Source organism: Rhipicephalus microplus, chromosome 3, assembly GCF_043290135.1.
Source record: "Rhipicephalus microplus isolate Deutch F79 chromosome 3, USDA_Rmic, whole genome shotgun sequence".
Classification (NCBI taxonomy): domain Eukaryota; kingdom Metazoa; phylum Arthropoda; class Arachnida; order Ixodida; family Ixodidae; genus Rhipicephalus; species Rhipicephalus microplus.
Genome location: NC_134702.1, coordinates 155359550 through 155386306, shown reverse-complemented (window position 1 = coordinate 155386306; position 26757 = coordinate 155359550). Strand labels below are relative to the sequence as shown.

General features: G+C 44.6%; 1 protein-coding gene across 2 annotated transcripts; it reads right to left on the bottom strand.

Moving 5' to 3' along the window:
- Window positions 1–6278: 6278 nt before the first annotated feature.
- LOC142803974 (uncharacterized) lies at window positions 6279–26225 on the bottom strand. Of its 2 annotated transcripts, XM_075890368.1 has the most exons (4): window positions 26027–26225; window positions 20448–20591; window positions 11992–13335; window positions 6279–10012 (listed from the first exon to the last, which is right to left on the bottom strand). In XM_075890368.1, exons 1-4 carry the CDS (start codon window positions 26151–26153, stop codon window positions 9810–9812), a joined length of 1818 nt encoding a protein of 605 aa, XP_075746483.1. In that variant the 5' UTR covers window positions 26154–26225; the 3' UTR covers window positions 6279–9809. The 2 variants fall into 2 exon arrangements, with proteins under 2 accessions (XP_075746483.1, XP_075746484.1); XM_075890369.1 differs by lacking the exon at window positions 20448–20591.
- Window positions 26226–26757: the final 532 nt, after the last annotated feature.

Below are 26757 nucleotides of genomic sequence, written 5' to 3'. Positions count from 1 at the left end.
TTATTTTAAGCGTGTCGGGTTAAAAAGCGAGCTTGGAATACTGGAGGTCTATGGACGCCTCATTCACGAACGATTTTTATTTAGCGCCGTGGAATTGGCAAAGCGTGCATATTTTTTCGGGTAGCATACGTGCATGTACGATTTACGGTGCTGAACATAATAATCAGGAGGTAGTAGCAATGGTGCACGTTGGGACCGTTGTTTTTTTGATCGGTTGTTGCGTTCGGCATATGTAAACATTAGCTCAGTGGATACCTGGCTGTTGCAACATTCTTGGAAGCACAGCTGTAGATGAAGCGGCACGACAAGCACATCGTTAAGACGTTACTGTTTCTTTACCAATTTCAAAAAAAAGTAATCGTGCAGTATTATAAAGGCTACAATTAACAAAATGAGAAAAACTGCGTAGTATGACGAAAGCACAAAGAGCTGGGATTTATATCACATCGATCCATTCATTGAATTCGAAATTACGCTAGCATTAGATAGAAGTATGGAAACTCTTATTCACCGGTTGAGGCTAGGCACCGCATACGCAACACAATTTTCGCAGAGAATTGGCAGAGCTGAAACTCCGTAATGCGAATGTGGATTTATGGATGAAGACGCATGTCACCTTCTCATATACTGTCCACATCATGACACGCCGATACGCCGCCTTAAATCAAAACTCTTGGCGTTAGACAGCAGACCGTTTAGCATCAAGAAACTTCTGCGTCCCTGGCCAAATGGTGTTTTACAGACACACGCTTTAAAAGCGTTATAACGTTTTTTTACAAGACAACAGAATTGCTGACAAGTACCAAGAAATGACGAACTTTCATTTGTATAACAAATGTCGTACTTATTATGCGCGGTATGATATGGCACCCATCATATGTGTGCGCTGAAGTGGACGTGTCGACTGCTATGTACACATAAGCGAATGCATCTTCATAAGGACCAGACGTGTGCTCAGCTGTTTTGTGCTAGTTGGATTGAAAATTCACTTGGAACATTATCAGAGACTTCATTCATTCACTTCCGAACATTTCTTCATCACTGTGTTGTGATTTTTATATATATGCTTGCTCGAGTGTTCTATTTTACATGCACTGCTTTGAACGTTTTTCCTTTAAGATATGCGTTCAACTTTCACTCAAGGCCTAAACAGTAGCTGTCGCCATAGTGTGCGCCAACATCTTTTTATATATCAGACAAATAAAAAAAAGCCGAAGAGAGTGGCATGTCCGTGCGGCGCCAGGGTTACTCACAATATATATTATGGCAAAATTTTTGCTCAAACTCTGTCGATTGCATTCGGTTCCGTTAAAAAAAATACCAAGGGTGAATCTCAACCATAGCACTGCTGCGAAGAGTGTCAATAAATATACATCTGTAGTTGTAACCGGCATATGAATTGCACATTCACAGAACACTTTTAAGCTCCGAAATTGCTTGCTGCAAGTGCCATCACTACATGGGTGACGCGGTAGCATTGTTTCAACCTTTGGAAGTCCTTTAGTTTCAGTTTCAAGCTAAACAACGCAAAAACGTTCGATTGAACTAACCGCGAAACACTATCGTCCTCCAGAATGCTGACCCGAACCAGCTCGCCCAGCAAGCGGTTCATCACATCACGGCTAGCGATCACGCCAGTGTTGCCCGACTTTGATGCCGCTCGCTCGTTTATGAAAATATCGAATTATAATTACACGGCTCGACCAAATTCACTCCAACTTCGCCAGCTGGCCTGTGAACATACAAGAATCAAGCCGCACAACACAGATTACGGTTGTAAATTGGGTATCATGATCCCTTTGAGGTTACGATTATCATTTTCCTTTCCATCGCTCGGTGCGTCGTCCTCGATTTGAGCTGAACCCTTTTTGAAAGCCTCCAGGCTATTGCTCCGTTGGTAAGTACCAGCAAGATACCGCTGTTATATACCCTCCTTTTGAGGGATAGTGGCAATATACCAGTCAAGATTTGAGAGTGCTTGCCGAAATGTGCCCCATTCTTATTCTTCTAGCTACTCTAATCTCGTGGATCGGCTCCACGGTTATTACTTTTCTTAAGTAAACCTAGTCTTTTACAGCTTCAAGTGCACGATTACCTATCTCGAATCGCTCTTCTTTTCCGAGGTTGTTGTACATTACTTTCCTTTTCTGCGGATTATTTTAAGACCTACCTTTCTGCTCTCCTTATCTAATTCCTTGTCTAAGTATGCAGCGATGACGAAGTGGTTAGGACATCAGCCTCGTGTGCAAGAGGTCTATGGTTCGAATCCCGGTTCCGCGCAGTTCCCAACTGGATTAATCAAATTATTTATTTATTTATTTATTTATTTCGACATACTGCCAATCCCATCAGGGATTTTAGCAGGAAGGGCGTAAACATAAAAATTCGAATAAGTACACAATAAAGACATACATCGCGATAAAGTACAGAATGAAACTAACAGAATCGGATCATTTAACAATTTCAGATCAAAGAAGGCATAAAACATTAGTGTAAAGAAAAGTTGTCAGAAGAAAATAAATGCAGCGACTTGGTTGACACATTGGTTGACATATTGGCATATGCATCAAGAAACACAACAAGAAATTACAGCAATAAGAAACTACCCTACAATATGGCGAAGTATTTCAAGGAATGGCAAATTTATACACACTGAAAAACAGAAATATGTTCAAGAATCAACAGAGCGATTTCTCTTCACCTGGATTCAGTATTAAAAATTGCCTAAAGAAAAAATATGATGACATGATACTTCGCTCGTACAATGTTCACATGAACACTCACATTAAAATCAACCAGGTGATTCCGTTTGCATAATACAAAGTTCATTTTCGACAAGGGTTAGAAATTTTGCTAATTCGGTAGTGCTGGAGATACTCGGATCCAGTTTATTCCATTCATTAGTGGCTATCGGAAAGAATGAGTACTTAAAGCAGTTTGTGTTGAAGGAGTATTCATTAAGTTTCATTGGGTGTTTTTGGCGTGTTGTTCTAGTTTGATCAAACGTAAGATAGGCGGATACATCAATGTTCAAATGACCATGGATTAATTCATGTATGAATTTTGCACGTGCTATCCTTGTTCTATTCATTAGAGTAAGTAATCCCGCTTTTTTAATTAGTTTAGTCGGAGAATCTGTATGTCTGTACTTGTTGTAAATGAACCTCATAGCTTTCCTTTGTATTCCTTCCAGTTTCGTGATTTGCTGTTTTGTGAATGTTGACCAAATCTTATTACCGTATTCAAGTAATGATCGCACAAGGGAAGTGTACGCAAGCAGTTTTAGAGAAGGCGGGGCCTGGCGAAGCCGGTATCTGAGTGCAAAAAAGCGGCGTAGTGCAGCTGAAGTAACGTAACTTATGTGTGCGTCCCATCTTAGATCTGCAGTTATAATAATTCCAAGATATTTATGCTGATTTAATCTAGTTATGGGAATGTCATTGACAGTGTAAAGAAAATTTGACCTAGTTTTTGACCTAGTTATCCGCGTGTAGATGGAATTGCATAAAGAGGCCCGAGGTGCTGCCTCACCGGTGACAATCATTGGTAATGCACTCCCTCAGTGAAGAAGAATTACGCACCCTGGTGCAGTGTTTGGTCACTACCTCCCACATGCATACATCAATTAACACACGGCCCTTAGTACCTAGCGGGTGTGAAGCAGCTGACCATTAGGGCAGTCAGATGTGCAACGCAAGGAGGCTGCTAAGAACCTCTGCGTCTGGACAGGCCACCATTGTAACCAGAGCTATATAGGCAAGCGTTCAACGCTAGAACCTTATATAGTGAGGCGATTCTAGCTATACTTTTCGAGGAGCTAGAAGGTGTTAAATGAGATGTATTAGTGCTCAGAGAAGTCAGTAGGACAAATGAGGCCTATACCGTACTACAGAATACAGTACTACTATGTTCTTCGCTATTGTGGCTTGGCTGATATAAGGGAACTGAGTGTTGAGCTCTTTATCCACAGATATATAGCTAGTAACACATAAAAACACTATAAAATTTGTGAAAGGTGGTAGGTAGTGAAATAAAAATAAATAAGAGATACAAGATGAAGGTGGTAGATGCCTACGGGCCTACATTCAGCCATGATGACACGCTAGTTGAAAGCTTCTATGAGGACGTGGAATCGGCAATGACTAAGCTGAAAACACAGTATACTAAGGTGATGGGTGACTTCAATGCCAAGGTAAGGAAAAACCAGGCTGGAGAGCAGGCAGTAGGAGATAATAATAATAATAATAATAATAATAATAATAATAATAATAATAATAATAATAATAATAATAATAATAATAATAATAATAATAATAATAATAATATTAATAATAATAATAATTATTATTATTATTATTATTATTATTATTATTTTATCGTAGGAGGAGTTTGGTATAATCATGGTCCAGTAAAATTATCCTCAAGCTTACCCACGCACATGCACACGATTTCACTGCTCAATTGTGCACATACTGGATTCAATGCGAACGTTGCAAAAAACCAGCAAGAGGAATAGGTAGTCGGTGACTATTGGATCGACATCACGAATAGCAGATAAGAGATATTAGAGCTCGCACGAGGAAATCCGCTCCCTAACTGAAAATTAGGAAGAAATAAACAGTTCAAAGAGCACAAACATAGAAGGAGGTAAATAGCTGCGATCATGCTGGGGAGGAAGTGAATGCGAGCTGAAGAAAACGACAACAGAGTTAATCAGTATATCACTGTAAGGCAAACGGGTGTTATATGAGTGTGTGGTATGTTCTGTTGGGGACTAATGGGGCTGCACAACCATTTATTTCGTTAAAAACCAACGGCATTGGGCCCAACAGTACCCACAGATTCTTTCAACGGAATAATAGTTTGTCCCCACATTTACACTTTAGCGAGCAACCTTTAGTTCCCACAGATCACAAAGAGACCCACATTTAATGCATATATTTACACCTTACCTGGCAACCGTTAGTCCTTGGAGTTCACCTCAATGGACTGACATTTCTTCCTCACATTTACACCTTAGCGGGAAGTCTTTAGTCCTCACAGTTGAACCTCAGCGTACGAATGGTTGGTACACTCAAATACTCCCTTCGGATTAACGTTCTATCCTCAGTTAGAATATTGCGTTCCTCCACATCGATAGTTTTCGGCAGTTACTCTGTGTAGGCTTATTATTTTTCGCCTGTTTTTCTCCACAGTGAGCGACACATGGTGCGGAAAAAAGCACGCAAAAATATCTGTTCACGCGTGTGTCTATGTTTTCACATTCAATGCAAATATCAAGTATAAAACGAAGGCAATAAAACGATTTACTTATTTATATGGACCTTATGAAAAGTTGCTGCCACCTGTCGGCCGTCGTTTGCATAGCCGCCATGTTAGAGGCTCCGCGAGGCGCAGTCAGCACATTCTGCGCCGGTCTATGTGTGTGTTGACGTACACGTAAGGCAAATCCACGCGAGGCGTGTACTCGCTGATAATCGCCATGCCGACGTATTGCTGCATCCCTTGCGGCTCACAAAGAGCAACTCGGAATGCTCAATGAAAAAAGGTAAGCCGTAAACATTGCCACTTGTTGTTTCTTCAAGCTGATGACGTTTCCAGTATGTGCTCCGGCTACTGCTCCCGAAACACGTGTTTGCGCTCGCCTTCGTGAGCAAATAAGACGTGCAATAGCATTTGTACTCTTGTTCCCACAAATAGCTTCACGCCGAAGCAAGGCATCTTTTGCAGTGTTTCGGCATGCAGCTGTTCACCAAGGGAAGGCCACTCGTACGTGTCACGCAGTATAGCCACTTTCACACAATGAGCTTTATCGCGGCTCATCACGCGTGCGTGAAACTGTGCTTCAGACGAAAAATTTTCATTCGCCAAACTTCGCCACGTAATTTAAGGCGTTAAGTACAAGCAATCGAAGCTGTACACTGATAGCGGCGAGAACAGCGTCGAATGAACTACACGGCAATACATAGGAGCCTAATCGCTGGTGCTCCCTTGAGATCTCAAATATACTTGGCTATAATCACGCCCTACCTGCGATTTCGATAGATTGATCTCGAACGATTGCGATGCTTATCAAGATTTGCGGCTTGATTCCTTTCACGCTGTCACACCAGCGTCGTTGGCACCTATCATAGCTGCCAATGAAGGCGCTATTTTGGATTCCACTAGTATGCTTCGAAAATATTTGACTTTACTGTCACGTATTCTACAGCTACTCCATAAGCATGTGTCAAGTGACCCCTACGTTTCTGATATCAATCAATCAATCAATCAATCAATCAATTATTCAATGTTTCTTTATTAGCATCAGAATTTTACACTGTGAGTAAGTATGCAAGAGGAAGTCCCAAGGTAGTAAACCACAGGCGGGACCTCCTATGTTAATACAATGAAAAAGCTAAAGTATGAATAACGAAAGGGCAAGTCACGGAACACTTCGAACGTTTTTTTACAAAGCATGATATTGAAAATTAACAAAATCTAGCAGTTATACGTTTAATAGAGACTTTTTCAATTTTCTCTTAAAAACATGAATGTGCATTAAGTCTTTCACATCATGTGATAAAGAATTCTATAATGAAATTGATGAAAAACATTGCTCATTTTTTCATAATTAGTGCGAACATTAGGTAATAACAGGTTATGGGCGACCTCGAATCTAGTAATATTGGAATTATCCAACAAGGTAATAGGAAATATGTCGATAGTGAGGGTGCGGTGGAAAATTTTGAAAAACAAAGCACACACATTATAAACGTACATTTGGGAGATGGGTAATACGTCAAACTGGCGAAAAATTGATTGTGATGGTGCTTGACGGGAAGCGAAAGTTATGAGTCGAATTGTTTGTTTTTGCAATACCTTTAAGGGCCAAATGTGCACCGAATATGAATTACCCCCCAGAACCTCAAATGAGGAAAAGGTCAAGTTTAAGAAAAAGTAACTTGCCGACGGCAAGATATCTTGCCCATCTCACTTTCTTTCAAAAACTATACCCCCACATACCTTGACACTGTTTGCAAGTTCTCATTATCATTGTTCTTAATAAAAAAAACGAGCCCTTAAGATTCAATTTTCTTCCGTAATTCAAAGCGAGCGTCTTTTTCTGGAAGACCAGATGGATTCAGGTGGTATGCGAAGGATAATCAATCAGCTTCTCGTGATAAGATCACCTGATACGCGATTCCAGCAGACAGACAAAACAGTGTTCAACACTCGCCGAAACAACTGTGGTTGCCGCCTAAGGAAACTATAGTGTTTAAATGCAGACAGACCCACAAGCGAGCGTACGAGAGGGGGGGGGGGCAAAGGCTTTTTCGTACGCGGCCACTCACTGGCGAAGCGCAGCGGTGGGTAAATAAATACAAGCAAGGTCTGCGCATGCGCGGTCTGCCTCGCGAGCCACGCTATATCGCTAGTGCGTCTGGATTAGCGTTATCTTGCTCCGAAAGGTAGCGCTAGGTGATTTTCAGCGACACGACACAGAGAATTGCAACAGCATTCAACTACAGTTATACGACAAATCTGGCTGAACGGATAGAGGTCTTTAGCATGCTACGCTTCGTAATTCATAGATATGAAAGCTAGTCGATTCCTCGCGGTGTACATTCGCTGATGATGGTGCTACGTGGGATTCACCGTCCCAATACCACCATATGATTACGAGAGACGCCGTAGTGGAGGGCTCCGGAAATTTCGACCACCTGAGGTTCTTTAACGTGCACCCAAATCTGAGCACACGGGCCTCATCATTTTCACCTCCATCGAAAATGCAGCCGCCTCAGCCGGAATTCGATCCCGCGACCTGCGGATCAGCAGCCGAGTACCTTAGCCAATAGACCTCCGTGGTGGGGCGCGGCGTATACTCGCGATTATTCGTATCCTTTTCTGCGAGACTACATGCGCGTGTGGCGGCATGGCTATAACGGCATTGCCTACTTTTTTAAACCACTTAGGTCTGTTTTGCGGAGCCATATTTTTTTCTTCAATTAGCTCGCGATCCGTGTTTTACTAGCTTGGTCATACCAGCACGTTTTGAACTATCACAGACACCCTCCACAAGTGTGCGGTTACGATATCGCCATTAAAACATTATAGAACATGATGTAAGATGGCATGTTTGTGAAACCAAATTTCAGGCAAAATACCGCTTCCGTGCGCACTTCAATAAGCTTGGCACTATTAATCTAGAGCTATTATTTCGCACACCACATACCGCGGTTCACATATCTTCGTGCACCAATCAACTGCAGCATTTGCGTGATTGGTGACAAGTATTTTTGCATTTTGATTGCGTGTCATTATTTCTTACCATACACATTCATTTTGTATTCCTCAAAGACTATGCCATTCAGCGATCGTCTGTCTCCCTCGCGAACATGGGATGCACGCACGAAGGCTTATTTTCCAACTTACTTCATGCGCACACAGCTTGTCGGAGACACCGACCACCCAGCCACCTTATCAAAACTCTAAGGGGCACCTAGGGCTGCCGTTTTCGAGCATCGCAACGCAACGCAAATCTACGTGCACTAGGGCGGCGACGATTGCTTTCTAGGCAGACCGCGCACGCGCACACTATCGTACTATTTTTATGCGGGCACGCTCCGGCGGGCGAGTGATTGCGTATTCGATGTTCCGAATCATTCAGAGAGCGCCTGCAGTAGATTGCTTTAAAAGAGACGGCATGCTGCGATAATACTTCGCTCCAACCCCTCCTCCTGAAAACCAAAAGGCTCTCCGTGTGTTTTCCGCCGACAAGAGCGGCGATGGAGGGCTTTTAGGCTAACCTTGCGTGCTTGTGAATATATCTAATGAAGGGGACGCAGGAACAAACACCGATGTAGCTCTGTTGGCACGGCAATGAATGAGTCGTTCGATGGTTTCATGTGTGGTCTATGCCGGCTTACTTTCTTCTTACTTTTATTATTGTTATCACAAATATCCCCCATACTTTTCTTAGTACTATTGTGTTACGTCTCATTAATAATGCCTCGCGACGCCCTTTCGTTTGACGCAACGGGAGTGTGCTCGTATCACTTGTGCCTTCCGTATCTGCATGCGTAAAAAAAGTGCCCAATATGATCATTCCTGAATGTTAGTACCTCATTTCGTCCTTCTCCTTCGACTTGACGCGTTTATAAAGGCTGTCAGCCAGAACACTGCCGGGTATCAAACAGCGTTTGGCGCCGAGCCACGTGTGTTTTTTGTGACCCCCCGAAGCTGCATCCGTACTTGTCCATGTTACCGCCGCCAATCTAGGTCGTGCCCTAACAAAGTCGTTGCCCCAATACATGCCTTCATGTTCCTGTTCATGTGCAACAACATTACGTGACAATATTGCGTCCAAAAAGACCCAGTGCTTAAAAACCACCCCCTTTTCTGATGCCTGGATCTCTTATACATATGAACGTGCTTAGAATGATTTGAGCTTGAAATAACACTGCTGAGCGTGCTACAGCCTGAAAGCATGTTCGGCTGTGTAGTGAACTGAGTGGGTTCACGACCCAACAAACAGTCGCCCCACAGACGCTTCTTGCTGCTCCGCTCGACAATCTCGCAATCAGCACTTGTCTGTTTCTCACCATTCACTTATAATTGGACCCGCGATTCGATCCCGCGACCTTCAAATCTTGGCTGCGGCGGCTGCATTTTCGGTGGAGGCGGAAATTCTGTAGGCCCATGTGTTGAGATTAGAGTGCACGTTGAAGAACCCCAGGTGGTCGAAATTTCCGGAGTCCTCTGCTACGGAGTCTCTCAAAATGATATAATGCTTTCGGGACGTTAAACCCTACATATATATCAACTATTCACATATGGGTGTTCTCCTTTTCAGTAGTTGTTTCCGGCTCGGCGTTTATTACGGGCGAGTCTGTGCCGACATCAGCGGCTTCTCGCAGCTTGGAGCGACCGGTGATCCAAAGGCCTAGAGTGAACAGGAAGGACACGACCAGCATGCCACCGATGAGGCGGAACAGACCATTGTAGCTGCCGTAGTTGTCCCGGAAGAAACCTGCGTGTGTAAATGGGGTCAGTGTTTGAGCACGAATGCTGCGAAAAATGACAACAACGAGAGTCATCGTGGAGTTCTGGCTTGATGATGCTTGAAGCATAAACTGCAGGGACTGATATAGGAAGAATGTGCCATGACCTTGCAGTGGGGAACTCTCAGAGCAACTGTATAACAGCGGGCTTTTCACAATAGAACGGCCATGCTTCCCCCCCTTGCATATATCATCTGTACGTGGGTTGCCGCCCTGAGCTTCTGACATCGTAGATGCGCTTAGAAAGTGCCTAGCATAAGAAACACTGGGCAGAGTCTTGCGTGACTGCTTCACACTAAACAAACAGCGACCAATCGTTATTTTCACGGCGCACAAAGCGCCTAGCAGCCATGGTTTTCTGTCTCACTTTGAACTCACTGTCACTCGAATAAAGAACAATTTTTTAAATGTGCGGAAAAGCCCGCTTCCAGTGGCAGGTGATGAAACATAAATAAGCTGGTGTTTTTAGTGCAACAAAAACACAAACCCTGCTTTTAAAGTAGTTGATTCGAAAAATAACTTGACTTGTTTTCAACAGAAAAGAGCGCTGAAACGGCTGATCGAAGAGAGGACCCAAATCGTGGCACTGACAAACAACTGAGTGTGTTATACTCTTCCAGTCCGCACATATACACTCCACCACCATCGCAATCAAACAGGTGAAGAAAGGAGACTTAGTCTGCGCAGAGCGGCAGAGCCAATAAAGTGCCTAACGGGACAGAACTGAACATTCTTTCGAAAGAAAGAAATTTGAGGGGAGGCTCACACGCGCCTCACCTTCGTTGTAGATATGACAAGCTTCAGAAATGAAACACGCGTGTTCGTTTTAGTATTTTGACAGGAGAGTGGCAACTTTAGAGGATGAGTGGCAACCATAGTAGTTACGATGAAAAGAGAGTTGGCTATATCTATAGCTTCCTTATAGACCGTGTTTGCATGCTCGAACATCAGAGTTATTAGCGCAGCACTCCGTTTGTTCAATATAGTAACGCCCACAAAAAAAAAGAGGAATGTAGTACCCAACAGCATTGCAACATTTCACAAGCTTCTACCGATGTTTTTCGCTACATCTTTTTCTATTGATTTATCGATCTACTTGCTGGCACAGGATATCAAGGTTATCACTGCTATTGAAAACAACTACCTAACGCCTGCCCTGCCAGCTACATTGTGAGGACTATGCGATTATGCGCCATATGGTAAACATAAAGGATGACAGCTCAAAATGACAGCTTAGGTTTTTTGTTGGTGTCTCATTGATTGACCAGCCGCTAAGCATTGTTTTTAGTTGATTCCCTTGCACGCCTTTAGGCATGATCCCATTGATGCAAGAAATGGTAAGAACCACTTTTTTCACATCGTTGATGTTTTCGTTAATGGCCGCGTCTGCTTCCCTTTGTGTACAGCAGTGGGCACTGGGACGCATCCTTAGTCTTTATCAGACAGGAGCAGCTGCAGGCCAGTTTCTTAAAGGACAGCGACCGACCGACCGACCGACCGACCGACCGATGAACGGACAGACAGACGGACGGACGAACAGACAGACAGACAGAGGCATGGGTAGACGGATGGACAGACAGATGCACGTACGGATGCATGGATGAACGGACACAGAGACAGACATCTGAACGTACGGATGGATGGACGGATGCACCGACGAAAGCACGGACGTACGGATGAACGGACAGGCAGACAGACAGACGAACGGACACACGGATGACAGGTGGACTTACAGATGCACGCACGTACGGACGAATGGACGGACAGACTGACTGACGGACGCACGGATAGACGCACTGATGTACGGAAGCAAGAACGAATGGACATGCGCATTGACATGTTGGTGGCCGCTTTGCTCCACTCATCATAATTCACTCCGTCGATATTGTGTGAATTTTTACATGCTCTTCTCTATAGGCATAAGAAGAGCAAGTCAGTATACGCTTACCTATTAGTAGTGGCCGCAGAAAGCTCCCCGTGGCCGTCGCTGTGGTCATGAAACCATAAGCGATTGGTAGATTCTTGCGTCCTATTTCTGTAGAGAGTATCTGAGGGGCTCCAACCATGATGTAACCACATGGCAGGCCGAATGCCCAGGAGAGCGCCCAGACACCTAATTTCCCCACAACAAAAGGTGCTGCTTGTTGGAGGAAGCATAGTGCCAAGTAGCTGATGGTGAGCAGGCCGCAGTTTGATATCAGGCCATAGTCACTCAGATAAGGAACAAACAACCGACCTATGGCGTCAGCGACCGCGTAGAATGTCAGCGCGTACACACAGTCAGCACGTGCTACGCCTGCGTCTTGCGCAAAGTCTAACGCCACCGTCATGAAGCACTCAACGAAGAATCCTCTTGATACGTAACTCAACGCGTGGAAGTAAAATCGTGGATTCTTGAGCACTTGCAGGACATTCTGAAGAAGTGAGGTCGTCGTGATAGGTGCCACGTCTTCAATCATTGAAGGCCCGCGGCTTCGTAAATCGCTACGCACAGTTGAAGCACTGGGTGGGCACGAGTGGCTGACGCTTGCGACCGAGGTTGACTGTGCCTGCTTCGAATCAGTTCCTATGGATCGCTTTGGAACTTGGTTGGGCGTGTATAGCGATCCAGCGACACTTTCCATGGTTCCCCTCCTTGCGCATAGTTCGTCCAAGTCCGGCGCGACATACGGAGGCAGCGGACACATTTCTTTACAGTTGGCGTACGTCCTTCGCCTGGACAACATGGACGGTTGGCTGCATGGGAAAGTGCTACGCCGGGGCATCTCTGCGCCATTTGTTCTACTTATGACAGTTTCCCTGCTGCTTCTTACGACGCTCGGGGTTGCGTTGATGCTAAATACAGTGGCCCTCCTATAATTGTCCTCGCAGGTGACTTGACTGCAGGAAGCTTGCTTTCCCGTTTGTAATGGCGCAGGCCGCATCTGTTCCATTCCCAGGTGTGCTTTGTGACCGCCATCGTTAGTTGTATTTGTCGGTGCAGCGCAACACGAACTTTGTTCAGTGCCAGTGGTACCTTTAGCAACAATTTTTCTCCCACTGCGTACGGCCTCCCACGGTGGTGGGTGCATTAAAAATGTTAGGGGCACAACATTTCCCACTGACGCACCAATAATGAGGAAAGCACCTCGAACGCCATACTCCGCGAGCAAGTACTCGTACACTTTGGCGAACACCAGAGCTGCAACGGTTCCTCCAGTCGCAATTAGGCCTAACGCAGCTCCTCGTCGCCTGTCGAAGTATCGGCATACGCATGCTACGCTGCTGTTGATGATTATTCCATGACCGGTGCCTGAAATAGCCAGGGGGAAAAGCACGTATTACACTTTGTATGGTTGCATCAAGAAGAAAACAATATTAACGCTCGATTTCATGATAAAGTAGTTGGAAAGTTCAAAGTGATAAGCGAATCTAGCGGTCTGCTAGATGGAAGCTTTTGCCCTGGCAGACAGCCGTGACGCTTTCCTTGTGTTTGTTCTGTACGGTAAGAACTAGGAGTGAAATTAAAAAAAAGGTGACGACCCAGGCACATCGTCCTAATAGTTTTTGAAATACGTGTTTCTTCTGCCCCCACGCAGCGCTTCCGGCAACTCTTCCAACACTATAGGCGTGTGAAGGGTTCCTTTAAAGGAAGGAGGGGAAGGGGTGCAAGGGTTCATGCACTGCGATGAAACTACTTTCCTCCCCCTAGGAAGCCAACCTATGTTGCAGACATAGCGCCCTCTTCTATTAGATAATTATTGGAGATGCCCCCCTGCCCCGTCTTCCTTGCACGTGCTAGTGGTACTCTTTGTCAGCTCCTATAATTCGCATGTCATATTGTGTATATTTCTGATTATGCTCAATCACATAATTTTTTCATAAAATAGTAAAGTTAACTACAACAGCTAACTAAATATTAAATCATTACATACCCTTGCCATCTTCATACGTGCGGCAAATAAGCTTTACGGCGGCGCTGTATCAAACGCGTTGAAGCTATGATCATCATCATCATCATCATCATCATCATCATCAGCCTGACTACGTCCACTGCGGGACAAAGGCCTCTCCCATGTTCCGCCAGTTAACCCGGTCCTGTGTTTGCTGCTGCCAATTTATACCCGCAAACTTCTTAATCTCATCTGCCCACCTAACCTTCTGTCTCCCCCTAACCCGCTTCCTTTCTCTGGGAATCCAGTCAGTTACCCTTAATGACCAGCGGTTATCCTGTCTACGCGCTACATGCCCTGCCCATGTCCATTTCTTCTTCTTGATTTCAGCTATGATATCCTTAACCCCCGTTTGTTCCCTAATCCACTCTGCGCTCTTCTTGTCTATTAAGGTTACACCTACCATTTTTCTTTCCATTGCTCGCTGCGTCGTCCTCAAATTAAGCTGAACCCTCTTTGTAAGTCTCCAGGTTTCTGCTCCGTAGCTAAGTACCGGCAAGATACAGCTGTTATATACCTTCCTCTTGAGGGATAGTGGCAATCTACCTGTCATAATTTGAGAGTGCTTGGCAAATGTGCTTTACCCCATTTTTATTCTTCTAGTTACTTCAATCTCGTGGTTCGGCTCCGCGGTTACTACCTGCCCTAAATAGACATAGTCTTTTACAACTTGAAGTGAACTATTACCTATCTCGAAGCGCTGCTCCTTTCCGAGGTTGTTGTACATTACTTTCGTTTTCTGCAGATTAATTTTAAGACCCACCTTTCCGCTTTCCTTGTCTAACTCCGTAATCTTGAGTTGCAATTCGTCCCCCGAGTTACTCAGCAATGCAATGTCATCGGCGAAGCGCAGGTTACTAAGGTATTCTCCATTGACTCTTATCCCTAACTGTTTCCATTCTAGGCTTTTGAAAACTTCCTGGTAGCACGCGGTAAATAGCATTGGGGAAATTGTGTCCCCCTACCTTACACCCTTCTTGATTGGTATTCTGTTGCTTTCTTTATGAAGCACTATGGTAGCAGTTGATCCCCTGTAGATTTCTTCCACAATGTTTATATATACTTCATCTACGCCCTGATGATTCCGCAGTATTTGCATGACGGCTGATATTTCTACTGAATCAAACGCCTTCTCGTAATCTATGAAGGCTATGTATAGTGGTTGGTTATACTCTGAGCATTTCTCTATTACCTGATTGATAGTATGAATGTGGTCAATTGTTGAGTAGCCTGTTCAAAATCCTGCTTGTTCCTTTGGTTGATTGAATTCTAATGTTTTCTTTACTCTGTTAGCAATTACCTTTGTAAATAGCTTGTATACTACAGAGAGCAAGCTGATCGGCCTGTAATTCTTCAAGTCCTTGTCATCTCCTTTCTTGTGCATTAAGATGATGTTAGCGTTCTTCCAAGACTCTGGTACTCTTCCCGTCAGGAGACACCTCGTAAACAGGGTGGCTAGTTTTTCTAACACAATCTGTCCTCCATCTTTCAGCAGATCTGATGTTACCTGATCCTCACCAGCAGCTTTGCCCCTTTGCATGCTCTCCAAAGCTTTTCTGACTTCTTCTATCATTACTTGTGGGGTGTAATCTGGGTTACTGCTAGTTCTTATAGTATTAAGGTCGTGGTTGTCTCGACTACTGTACAGATCTCTGTAAAACTCCTCCGCTATTTTAACTATCCTATCCATATTGGTAGTTATTTTGCCTTCTTTGTGCCTTAGTGCATACATCCGACTTTTGCCTATCCCAAGTTTCCTCTTCAATGCTTTGACACTTCCTCCGTTTTTGAGAGCGTGTTCAATTCTCTCCATGTTATACCTTCTTACATCGCATACCGTACGTCTATGAATCAACTTCGAAAGCTCTGCCAGTTATATTTTGTCTGTTGTACTTGACACTTTCATGATTTGACGCTTCTTAATTAGGTTCTTCGTTTCTTGGGAAAGCTTGCCAGTGTCCTGTCTAACTACCCTGCCTCCAACTTCCACTGCACACTCCGTAATTATACTGGTCAGATTCTCATTCATTGTTTCTAGGCGAAGGTTGGTTTCCTCACTAAGAACCGAGTACCTGTTCTGCAGCGACACTCTGAATTCCTGTACTTTCCCTCTCAGTGCTAGCTGATTGATTGGCTTCTTGCGTATCAGTTTCTGTCGTTTCTTCTTCAAGTCTAGGCGAATTCGAGACCGTACCATTTATGGTCACTGCATCGTACCTTGCCAATCACTTCCACATCCTGCACGATTCCAGGGTGTGCACTCATTATAAAGTCTATTTCGTTCTTATTTTCGCCATTAGGGCTCCTGCATGTCCACTTGCGGTTTTCTCGTTTTCGGTAGAAGGTATTCAAAATCCGTAAATTATTGCGTTCTGCGAATTCTACTAGTAGCTCTCCTCTGGCGTTTCTAGTACCGATGCCATAATCTCCTACTGCCTGGTCTCCGGCCTGCTTCTTCCCTACCTTGGCATTAAAGTCGCCCATCACTATAGTATACTGTGTTTTTACTTTACTCATTGCCGATTCCACGTCTTCATAGAAGCTTTCAACTGAAGCGTCATCATGGCTGGATGTAGGCGCGTAAGCCTGTACTACCTTCACCTTGTATCTTTTATTCAGTTTAATTACGATACCTACAACCCTTTCATTAATGCTATAGTACTCCTCTATGTTGCCAGCTATGTTTCTGTGAATTAGGAACCCCACTTTCAGTTCTCTTCTGTCTGCCAAGCCCCTGTAGCAAAGGACGTGCCCATTCTGTAGCACCGTATAGGACTCATCTGTCCTCCTAACCTCACTGAGCCCTATTATATCCCATTTAACACCCTCTAGCTCCTCGAATAGTACAGCTAGACTTCCCTCACTAGATAAGGTTCTAGCGTTAAACGTTGCCAAGTTCAGGTTCCAATGGCGGCCTGTCCGGATCCAGAGATTCTTAGCACCCTCTGCTGCGTTGCAGATCTGACCGCCGCCGTGGTCAGTTGCTTCGCAGCTGCTGAGGACTGAGGGCCGTGAGTTATTTGACGTAAGCATGTGGGAGGTAGTGGCCAGATACTGCACCAGGGTGGCCATTCCTTCTCTGGTGAGGTAGTGCGTTCTCGGCGGTGTTTGCCGGTGAGGCCGCATCCAGGCCTCTTAATGCAGCTCTATCAACACGCGGATTTTTTTTAATCCGATTGGGAGCTGCGCGGTACCGGGATTTGAGCCACGGACCTCTTGCATGCGAGGCGGATGCTCTAACCACTACGCCATCGCCGCCATTACCCATTGAAGCTATAAGTCTGCTTTAATAACTCTGTTCTGAACCATCGGAAAAGACAGCACAGTGATATTTACTGTGTCGCACTCTTTCACCTCCAGGACCGGCAAAATGCTCATAAGCCGAAATTGCTTCGAAGAAAGTACCAACGCTTTCAGAATGTAGTTATGAACAAAGGCGTTTGGGAACAACAAGAAACAAGTATAAAAGACTAAGTGATGCAGTTGACCGCTGATTCATCTACAATTCACCATAATTTATGATTTATTTACCACGATCGTTATGAAGCCTTCTAATGTATAAGGAATACTGTTTAAGGAACTAACATCACCTTCAAGCCATCATGAGTAGCGTGACGAAAAAAGGAAAACAGAATGAAGCTGACGAGCTGGGGCGCAAACTATAAACTAGATTTATCAAAGGTAAATCTACAGGCTTGAGTATACACAAACTTCTTCGAGCTCGAATTGCTGCCACCCTGCGAGCACGCCACTCAGGAGCCTTGTCCATGCACCCACGCAAAAAAAGGCGCTTTGATTGTACTATAGAGCAGCCCCATGCGTACGGCGCCCCCGAAAAACATGGGACTATAGTCGCGTGATCGTCTCTTTCTCCTTCCGTACGTGTGACGTCAATCCTTATTTTCCACAAGTAATGCCCTCTAGTCTCGTACCATTTGCACTTTTCAGCGTGTAGTAAAGTACCGCGCTCTATGGCTGTTTCAAGAATTAACGAGGGGTGGTTACTTACAATGGGGACGCACAAGTCACACCATAAGGACCTTCCCCCTAAAATAATTCCTAGTAATCAAGGAGGAGTGGAGCATCTTGAGACAAATGAAGAATAGGCCCTCAAGAAAAGATGTCTTAACATCTCTTCAAAGACAGCGTTCACGTCAATGGCGTTCACGTCAACGATGATAAAGAAACAGCAGTCTTCTGCACAATGTGCGTACGTATACTTCGCCGCCGCCAGGATGACTAAGGCCACCTCCGCCACTACTACCAGGCGTCATACGCTGAGAAGTGCACATAGTTTTTGAAACGCAAAGACGGCTATCTCACAATGTTCGGCCTCTGCTACTGCTGGCACACCTCGCTATGGACACACAGCATCAACAGTCGACAAAAGCCTTCAGATTAAGGTCAAGCTACATGACAATATTATTCCAGAGAAGGCAACCATTCGAATTCTAGGAATGCGCTACAGTCGAATCAGCGATCCCTTCACACAGTGAACATGAATAAAGAAACAGCTCCAAAAATTGTCCGTATGATAATTAAAATAATGAATCATCGAGCTGGACTGAAACAGCAAGACGTACTTCGTTTGGTGCAGAGTCTAGTCATCAGCAGGCTAACCCTACCACAACATGAAAAGAGAGGAGAAAGGAAAAGCGGATAAAATAATAAAAATGACACATAAAGCAGCTCTGCGACTATTACAAAGTACTTGTTGTGAGAGGTGGTTAGCGATTGGGCTCCCCAACACATTTCATGAGTTGGCTGAAGCGCAAGTGACTGCTCAAATTAACTGCCTACTACAGACGCCACCCGCCAAAGAACTTCTCCACAGGATCAGCACCGGTGAACAAGTGCAGGTACATGAAGAGCTAAGGAATTATCCTGCTTATTCAGAGGCTCCTACAAGTTATCCCCCCTACCAAATAATATGGGTTCCATCTACACGCTGAAAGACGTAAAGCAAGAACAGCTAACATAGATAAAAAGATGAAATATTTGAATATGGCGAGATTTACAGACGCTTGGCCATATCAGTCAAACGCAGAGAACAAGGTGGTCGTGGTGGCAGACAGAAAAGCAAACATTACAGTGATGTCCGTAGCCCAAGCCTATATTACAAAATCAAAGGAGATAGCGCTCACAATGACAATCAAGAAGTACAGAAAACGAAACGCCCCACTGGCGATATTCGTGGATTCGAAGGCTTCATACAGGAACTACGAAAAAGCTAAAATAAGCGTAGAGACATTCGAAAATCTTACTAATGCTCATTAGGAGCGACGGATGGACTAAAGGATAGATGGATGGATGGATGGATGGATGGATGGATGGATGGATGGATGGATGGATGGATGGATGGATGGATTGATGGACGGACGGACGGACGGACACGCGGATGGATTCTTCGTTTTTCTCATAAATCTTTCGAATTTACTACAATGAGGCTCTGGAGAGGTGCAAGAAAACACTTCCCACGTGTTGGAGAGGGGAGGCAGATGGGCTCCAAAACTTTAGTGTGCGTGCACCTGTGTGTAGTAGTCATGTTCAGAGAATGAAATGTGAAAGATTTGAAGCTCAGCTCTCTTCAGCGTAGTAATGTATATAGTGCAACAATGTACAAAACGCTTAATTGCACTGAGTTGCACTGCCATTAGGTCTTTCAATGCTTGTTTTATTATCATTCAGATGACTGACGTCAGATCAAAAGCACCGAGTTCTCACCTGTAGATGAACTCTGTTCTTTCAAAATTGTCTTTTTTAATAAACATATTTCACAGCAGCCCTCTTTATGAGTATAACGAGGTGGACCGTACATAAGGATGCAGTATGAATTCACACGAATAACAGGTAATGACAGTGGGCATGACGTCGCGGTGCAGGCCAGAAATCTAGATACTATACTCGACTTGGAGGGGATCAGGTTGTGCATTATTGCGTGAGTCTTAGCGTGCCGTATGTCGTGATAACATATGAACAAGATAAACTGCCACGAAGCTTTAGTAATAAATTATCGAAAAGGATTAATGGTGTGCGCTTACTATCTTTTTCAACTCTTACACTGCAGTCGTTTAAGTCTCACGAGATTCCATCAATAGCTTGCCTTTTTGTCAAATTTCGCCGTCATAAAGTTTGATGCTTTATGAATGCAGCATGAAGTTTAGTCATAATATAATAATACGATATGGGTTTTAACATCCCAAAAATACCGTATAAATATGGGAGACGCCGTAGTGAATGGCTCCAGAAGTTTTGACCATCTGTTGTAATTAATTAGGCCTCAAGCAGTTTCGATTTCATTGTATATGTGAATGCCGTGGTCGGGATTCAATCCCGTGACCTGCGGGTTTACAGTCGAGCCCCGTATAGCCCCAGAACCCCACGGTTGGCATAGGATGTAGTTGCTATAGTATGAAGATTATTGAACTTAGTTTATTCATCATAAAAAGCAGCCTATCCGAGGCATACTCACCAGCTAAGAACCCAGCAGAGAAGACAAGGAAGGACACTCCTTTGGCAAAGAAGGACACCGACAAACCCGTGGTGAGCAGACTGGCCCCAATGGTGGCAGCCCTTCGTGCTCCACAATACTGAATCAGGACACCAGAGAACAGGCCTTTAAGTAAAAAAAAAAAGTTATATTGACTGATGATGGGTAGTTAATCCAAGCGTATACGCATAAATTTTGTCTGCAGAGCTTCACAGAGGAAAAACGGGTCAAGGGATAGGGAGATAAAAACAAGAAGAAAAGGCAGAAGAAATTTGCTTATTTCTGTATTTGTTTTAACAAGGCTACCATTACCTCATATATTGGTGAAATTGTTATTTTTGTCGTCATATTAACTAGAATGTACCACACCACCTCAATACCGAATATCTTGACTAACCACTACGAAGCTACCTTGTGTATACGTTGCTTCTCAAATATAGTCATGTTCTAATGGCAATAAACTACTCCGAACATTCAAACTAAACAACCTCCACCTCATTGCGAACCCCTCGTACTATCACAGCTGAAGCAACTGCCATAGCATCAAAACTTAAACAAACAGACGTAAGTGGGCACACAGTAACAATAAATATTCATAAACGGAGGTTTTTCCCGCATAACCCCTAAGCTACTAGGCTAATTACTCCGCGAGTCACAAAGCACCATAGTGTGTCAGGGACACTCGAACGTCCCAGGAAATGAACGGCCGCACGTACTAGTTCGCGAGCTAGCAAACCAACCAGACGATGACCTGACTAAAATACTAACAGACAATAATAACCCGAACAACTTCCTGCAGCACAGGCGTCGCAAAACACATTTTCGCTTTTTTGTATCCAGAGCTCAAAGTATGAGATGGCCGGAAACACAGATAGATCCAGACGAGCATACGCACTTGTGACTACGGCACGCGATGTGGCCAATGGTGTACGCCACTCAATGTTCATGGGGGGGGGGGTACAGGCATCAGTTGTTTCCACATATTATGTGAGAATGAATGTCTATGCCAAAAACATCAACTCTCCTGTAGTATATACCTCGCCAAGTGCATTACCGAGAACGGTTTTGGCCGGCCATTATCGCTTGTGCCGACTTGAAGACCCAGGATCAGGCTCAGCGTACAGCAGCGGCCACCTGGTGTCCTAAAGTAGGGACCAGCAGTGATCTTCTTTTTTACATTTGATATCTATATAGGGAGCCAATTAGCGCAAGCTCCAAAATTTTCCGATGCACCGATGATGATAAACGTTTCTTGTACGTTCAGCACTGTGCGTGCCTCTTTTTATTACATTTCCGTACACTGGCGCTGAGCAACATCGACTGTCATATTCTTACTACCTGTGGGAGACGAAGGAGCGGCAATGTCTCCCACATTTCTTGAATGACGCTTTTAAATTAATTGTAGTGAAGAGGAATGCCCACTACTGCAGCCACATAGACACGTTGGCGCGAGGCTCGAGCTAAGGCTGCCTGGTTGCTGCTGCGACGCTGCCCGTACACCCGGCCAGCTCTTGCTGCCTCTGTACAGACGCTGATGCCGCTTTTCACCTTGCATTTACAATATATTTTGGTAGAGAGTGCTGCAGTCTTCCCCAGTCGTAGAACTGCGTAGCCGAAAGCTGCCATCCGTCATGCCTGACGACGCTGTCTTCACACCCCCACTGGCTTCGCCACGCAGGAGCTGTCCCGGTGCCCAGCTTTTGCGAGAACCCAACATCTTCAGCGGCACCAACGAGAAAGACATTGATGATTGGCTGGAATCTTATGAACGAGCCAGCGCTACTAACAAATGGGACGATCCTACAATGCTTGGTACCGTGATGTTTTATTTAACGAATGTTGCCAAACTGTGGTAAAGAATCCATGAGGTGGATATCCCTACCTGGACGACCTTCAAAGCCTGCATCAAAGATGTTTTTGGGTGCCCTGGTGTGCGCAAACTTCGCGCAGAACAACGTCTACGAAGCCGGTTCCAACAAACTGGTGAAACATTCACTAGCTACATAGAGGACATCCTCGACCTCTCCTGGCGTGTCGACCCGTCGATGGCAGAAACTGACAAGGTGCGACATGTTGTCGTGGGTTATAAATTACAGGGGGTTTATTTAAAAACACGGACTGTGGAACTTGTAGAGACGCTCTCAGAGAAGGCCGCTAAGATTGTCGTCTTCTTCAATCACCTGCGCTGCGCCTCTCGAGCAAATCCGCGTTCTTCGTTGTCGTCGCTATCTCGCCGCTAAATGCAGCTATGCACGTGGCATTACCCTCCCGCCAGAGTGAGCGTCGTCCCGATGCTCAACAGGTAGAGATGCGGCCAGCGGGTGTTTACATCACTGAGAGCGGTAAAGTTTCATGCGGACCACGTGCACTGTCTCAGGCAAATGCTGGCGATATTTCAAACAGGAGGAGGCGTCGGGCACGACTTCGTACGTCACGTCGCTAAGACGGCGCAAAACCTTGTAGTGCCGAAGTATCGGCGTAGGAGTTTCTCTGAGAGGCCTCGTCGTCGTACAGGAAACCAAACCCAGACTCTATCTCCTGGTTGATAAATGACGAATCGATGGCGAAGGTTGTACCGTTGAGCGTCAAGCTGCTGCTGCTTCATTATTCTGACGCGGGCAAGCTGCCTTGCTTCCTCGGCGCGCCCAGTGAAGTCTGCGGCGTCTGTCCCTGAGTCATTGCAATCGTAAGGCAGCATGGCGTCAAGCATTGTCGTAACTCCTCTGCCATGAATTAGTGCGAACGGCGTCATTTTTGTTGTTTCCTGGCGTGCCGTATTATACGCGAATGTGATGTACGGCACTATTCGGTCCCAATTCTTGTGTTCTTCGTCGACGTACATGCAAAGCATGTAAGCGATTGTCTTGTTAGGTCTTTCTGTAAGCCCATTCGTTTGTGGGTGGTAAGCTGTCGTCTTCCTATGCGCTGTGCCACTGAGCGTAAGCACAGTGCGCAAAAGCTCGGCTGTACACGCGGTACCTTTGTCTGTTATGGCGACAGCAGTATCATAGTTGTACAAACAGGCTGTTCGCAGATGATTGTGTTTTGTTTAACAAAGTCTGTTCTCTTAATGATCAGTTAATACTTAACTCTAACCTTCAAAATATTTTGTCGTTGTGCAAGCAGTGGGGCATGGAACTGAACACTGAAAAAAGTGTCGTTCATTTACAACCTTAGATTTACACCGCTCACCAAAGTAAACTAATATAAATACCTTGAAATCGCCATAACCAGTGTCCTAAGCTGGAATAACCCCATTTCCATTATCTGTAACTCTTCTTTCAAGAAACTTTGTATCCTCAGGCACAAACTGAAGCATGCTCCTCGCGACACTAGTCTTTTGGCTTACACATCACTAATCCGACCAAAACACGAATATGCTTGCATCGTATGGGACCCCTAGACAAAAAATAACGTTGATGCGTTAGAGATAATACAACGCCGGGCAGCTAGGTTTATTTTTTCTAAATACAGAATACATGATTCTCCCACAGTCCTAATAATACATCATAATATTCAGACTCTAAAACTCCGAAGGAAAATACGCCGGCTAAAATTCTCTATCCAACTTAAAAACAATTGCTTCTCTTTTAACCCACCGGCTTACATGTCCCCACTTATAGCACGTCGAACAAGGCATCGTCATGATCTTTCTTTAATACTATACAGCCCCGGAACTAACATATTCCAGCTTTCTTTCTTCTCATGAACTGAGCCCCGCCCTGGTGGTGTAGTGGCTAAGGTGCTCGGCTGCTGACCCGCAGGTCGCGGGTTCGAATCCCAGCTGGGGCGGCTGCATTTCCGATGGAGGCGAAAATGTTAAGTCCGTGTGCTCAGATTCGGGTGCACGTTAAAGAAACCCAGGTGGTGGAAATTTTCGGAGCCCTCCACTACGGCGTCTCTCATAATCATATAGTGGTTCTGAGACATTAAACCCAGCATATAAACCAATCATATCTCATGAACTGTTAACGATTGGAATAACCTGGAAATACCGCAAATAATAAACGCAGATTCTATTGAACGTATATCTATTTATTGTTATCAACATGGTCACATTTATTAGCCTTCGTTCCTTGGTTTTACGGTAACTGTTCTTGAGTATTTAAAAAGTGTTATGGCTGTCTTCGATCTTGTATGAGTGTTATCTAATGTTCATGCGTGCGCATTATGTTCTTTATTATTATTTTTGTTTTGTTGTGAAGTTATTGGTATTTTGTTTTTTCTTCTGGTCTTTAAAATTTGTCTTATTTCGTTGTGGTTCTCTGTATGTATGTGTTTATGTGCTGCCCTCCTGCATGGACCCAATTAAGGTCTGCAGTATTGTTTAAATAAAAAAATAAGAACGTGACGATGCAGTTGAAAGTTTAGCACAAATATATTCATACTCTTAGCACAAAAGTGTTTTGCGCAAACTACGTTGAAACGTTTTGTCGTGTACACGGGCTCACGAAACTGTCACCATAAACATTTTCTGCACCTTCCGTGAAATCTAGCTGCTTTGCCTACTGGGCTGCCATCGACCATCGAGAGACACTCTTGCGAGGTCTAATGGCTCCGCCTGGTCAGGACGTGGAGCATGTACGCCCTATGGTCTATGATAATGACGATGAACATTCTTACAAACAAGAAATTACCGCAACATGAAAACACTTGACCCAGGTATGACGCTTTGCCAGAAAAATTAGTCGTGGCCGAGTACAAACACTTACAGAAACCTAACAGGATGTCTTCAGAAACAGAAGGACGAATATGCGTAGTGCGGCTCCCTCTCGGCACTCAAACACATAACTTACCAAGACACCAACGTGCGGCTGACAAACTCTTGACCGCTAACTAATGGTGGAATCGCAACGTGGTCGCAGGAGGGGCAACTTACCAACCTAGACTTAGCAAGCCGACCTTTGACCAGACCATAGAGTTTCCCACAATACTTACTAGAGGGAACTCTGGCGCTAGTGTCTATGGAAGCTGCAACACACGGCGCTTCAGTGAGCATGGGAATTATGGGTAGTACACACATTTGTCTAATTTTCCTACTTCTGGCCTGATTCTGGCTCCGGGTTTGTTCGTGTGGCTTGAAGCTGTTTTTTAATGAAAACATAAATTAGCAAATGTTCACCGTTTGCGCTTCACAACCTTATTCTTTTCGGCTTACCATTTCGAATCAAGTCACTAAGCTGAAAAGGGTTTTTTTTTTCAAAACAAAACCATAACCGCCAATTAACGAAGCCGCAAGTACGATTCGCCGCTTGCAAGTACGAAGACTAGGCAAATGTGTGTACTACCCATCATTCCCATGGTCGCTGAACGATCGCAGCGCCAAAGTGCCCTCTAGTTAATTTTGGGAAACTCTATGAACCAGACCACGTGAGCCTCAATAGACAGCAGAGCCAAGCTAACACAAGGAAGCCATGAGGTAAGCTTTGCACAGAAGACGTTTGTCACTGTCCCCAAGGCCCGATGAAATTTCAGCCAAAAGTGAATGAAGCAAAAGTGAATGAAGCAAAAAGTGAATGAAGCAAAATGTCGCCCCGGCGAAGTATAAAAGACGTTCTTACCAGACAAGAGCTTGAAGCCTGTGTAGGCAGACGAAGGCAGCGATGCTTCAGCCCGAGACACCCCTAAAGTGGACATTAAGGCACTGTAGAAGAGCCCTACGCAGCGAAAGTAGCTGGCTGCCATCATATTGACCAGGAAGCAGAATACAGCAATCCACCAACTCAGCCTGCCATCAGGCTCGGGAGCCCTAGTGTGATGTTTTCCTATCTCCGTGGTGCCGCCGCCATGAATTGAGATGCTCGCAGTTCTTAAACAACTAGTGCTGTTCAGTGCGCTTGAGTCGCCGTTAGTTATAGCATGTTTCGCTGCATACTCCTGTTCAATGTGCGTCTGAAAGAGATTTTAAGGAAACTTTTATCAGTATAGCAGATAAGCAATATATATATATATATATATATATATATATATATAAATATATAATAATAATAATGCAATGGGTCAGTTAGTCTTTGTACAGGTATCGGATATGGCACAACAGAAGCGTTGTTTCGCGACGCCACCTCACGTGGTGTACCGCAGTGATAAAAACCTGAAGGACAGTCTTGTCAGAGCAAAACAAACCTCTCCGAAATTCAATCAGCGTGCCATCCTTGCGGAAAAGCTCTATGCAATGTAAGCCCACAGATGATCGCAACACGTGAATCAAAAGCGAACTTTTCGGATTTCAAATTCTGCTTAACTGAAAGCCTTAGTTGTGACTCCAGTAACGTAATATACATGCTACATTGCA

What these genes read in the sequence shown, in the direction of transcription:
- LOC142803974 (XM_075890368.1), bottom strand. Translation starts at nt 26,153, where the DNA reads ATGATGGCAGCCAGCTACTTTCGCTGCGTAGGGCTCTTCTACAGTGCC. An exon ending in CTCTGCTGGGTTCTTAGCTG is followed by an intron (nt 13,336 to 20,447) that starts GTGAGTATGCCT and finishes TGGCTATTTCAG; the next exon opens with GCACCGGTCATGGAATAATC. An exon ending in TCTGCGGCCACTACTAATAG is followed by an intron (nt 10,013 to 11,991) that starts GTAAGCGTATAC and finishes TTACACACGCAG; the next exon opens with GTTTCTTCCGGGACAACTAC.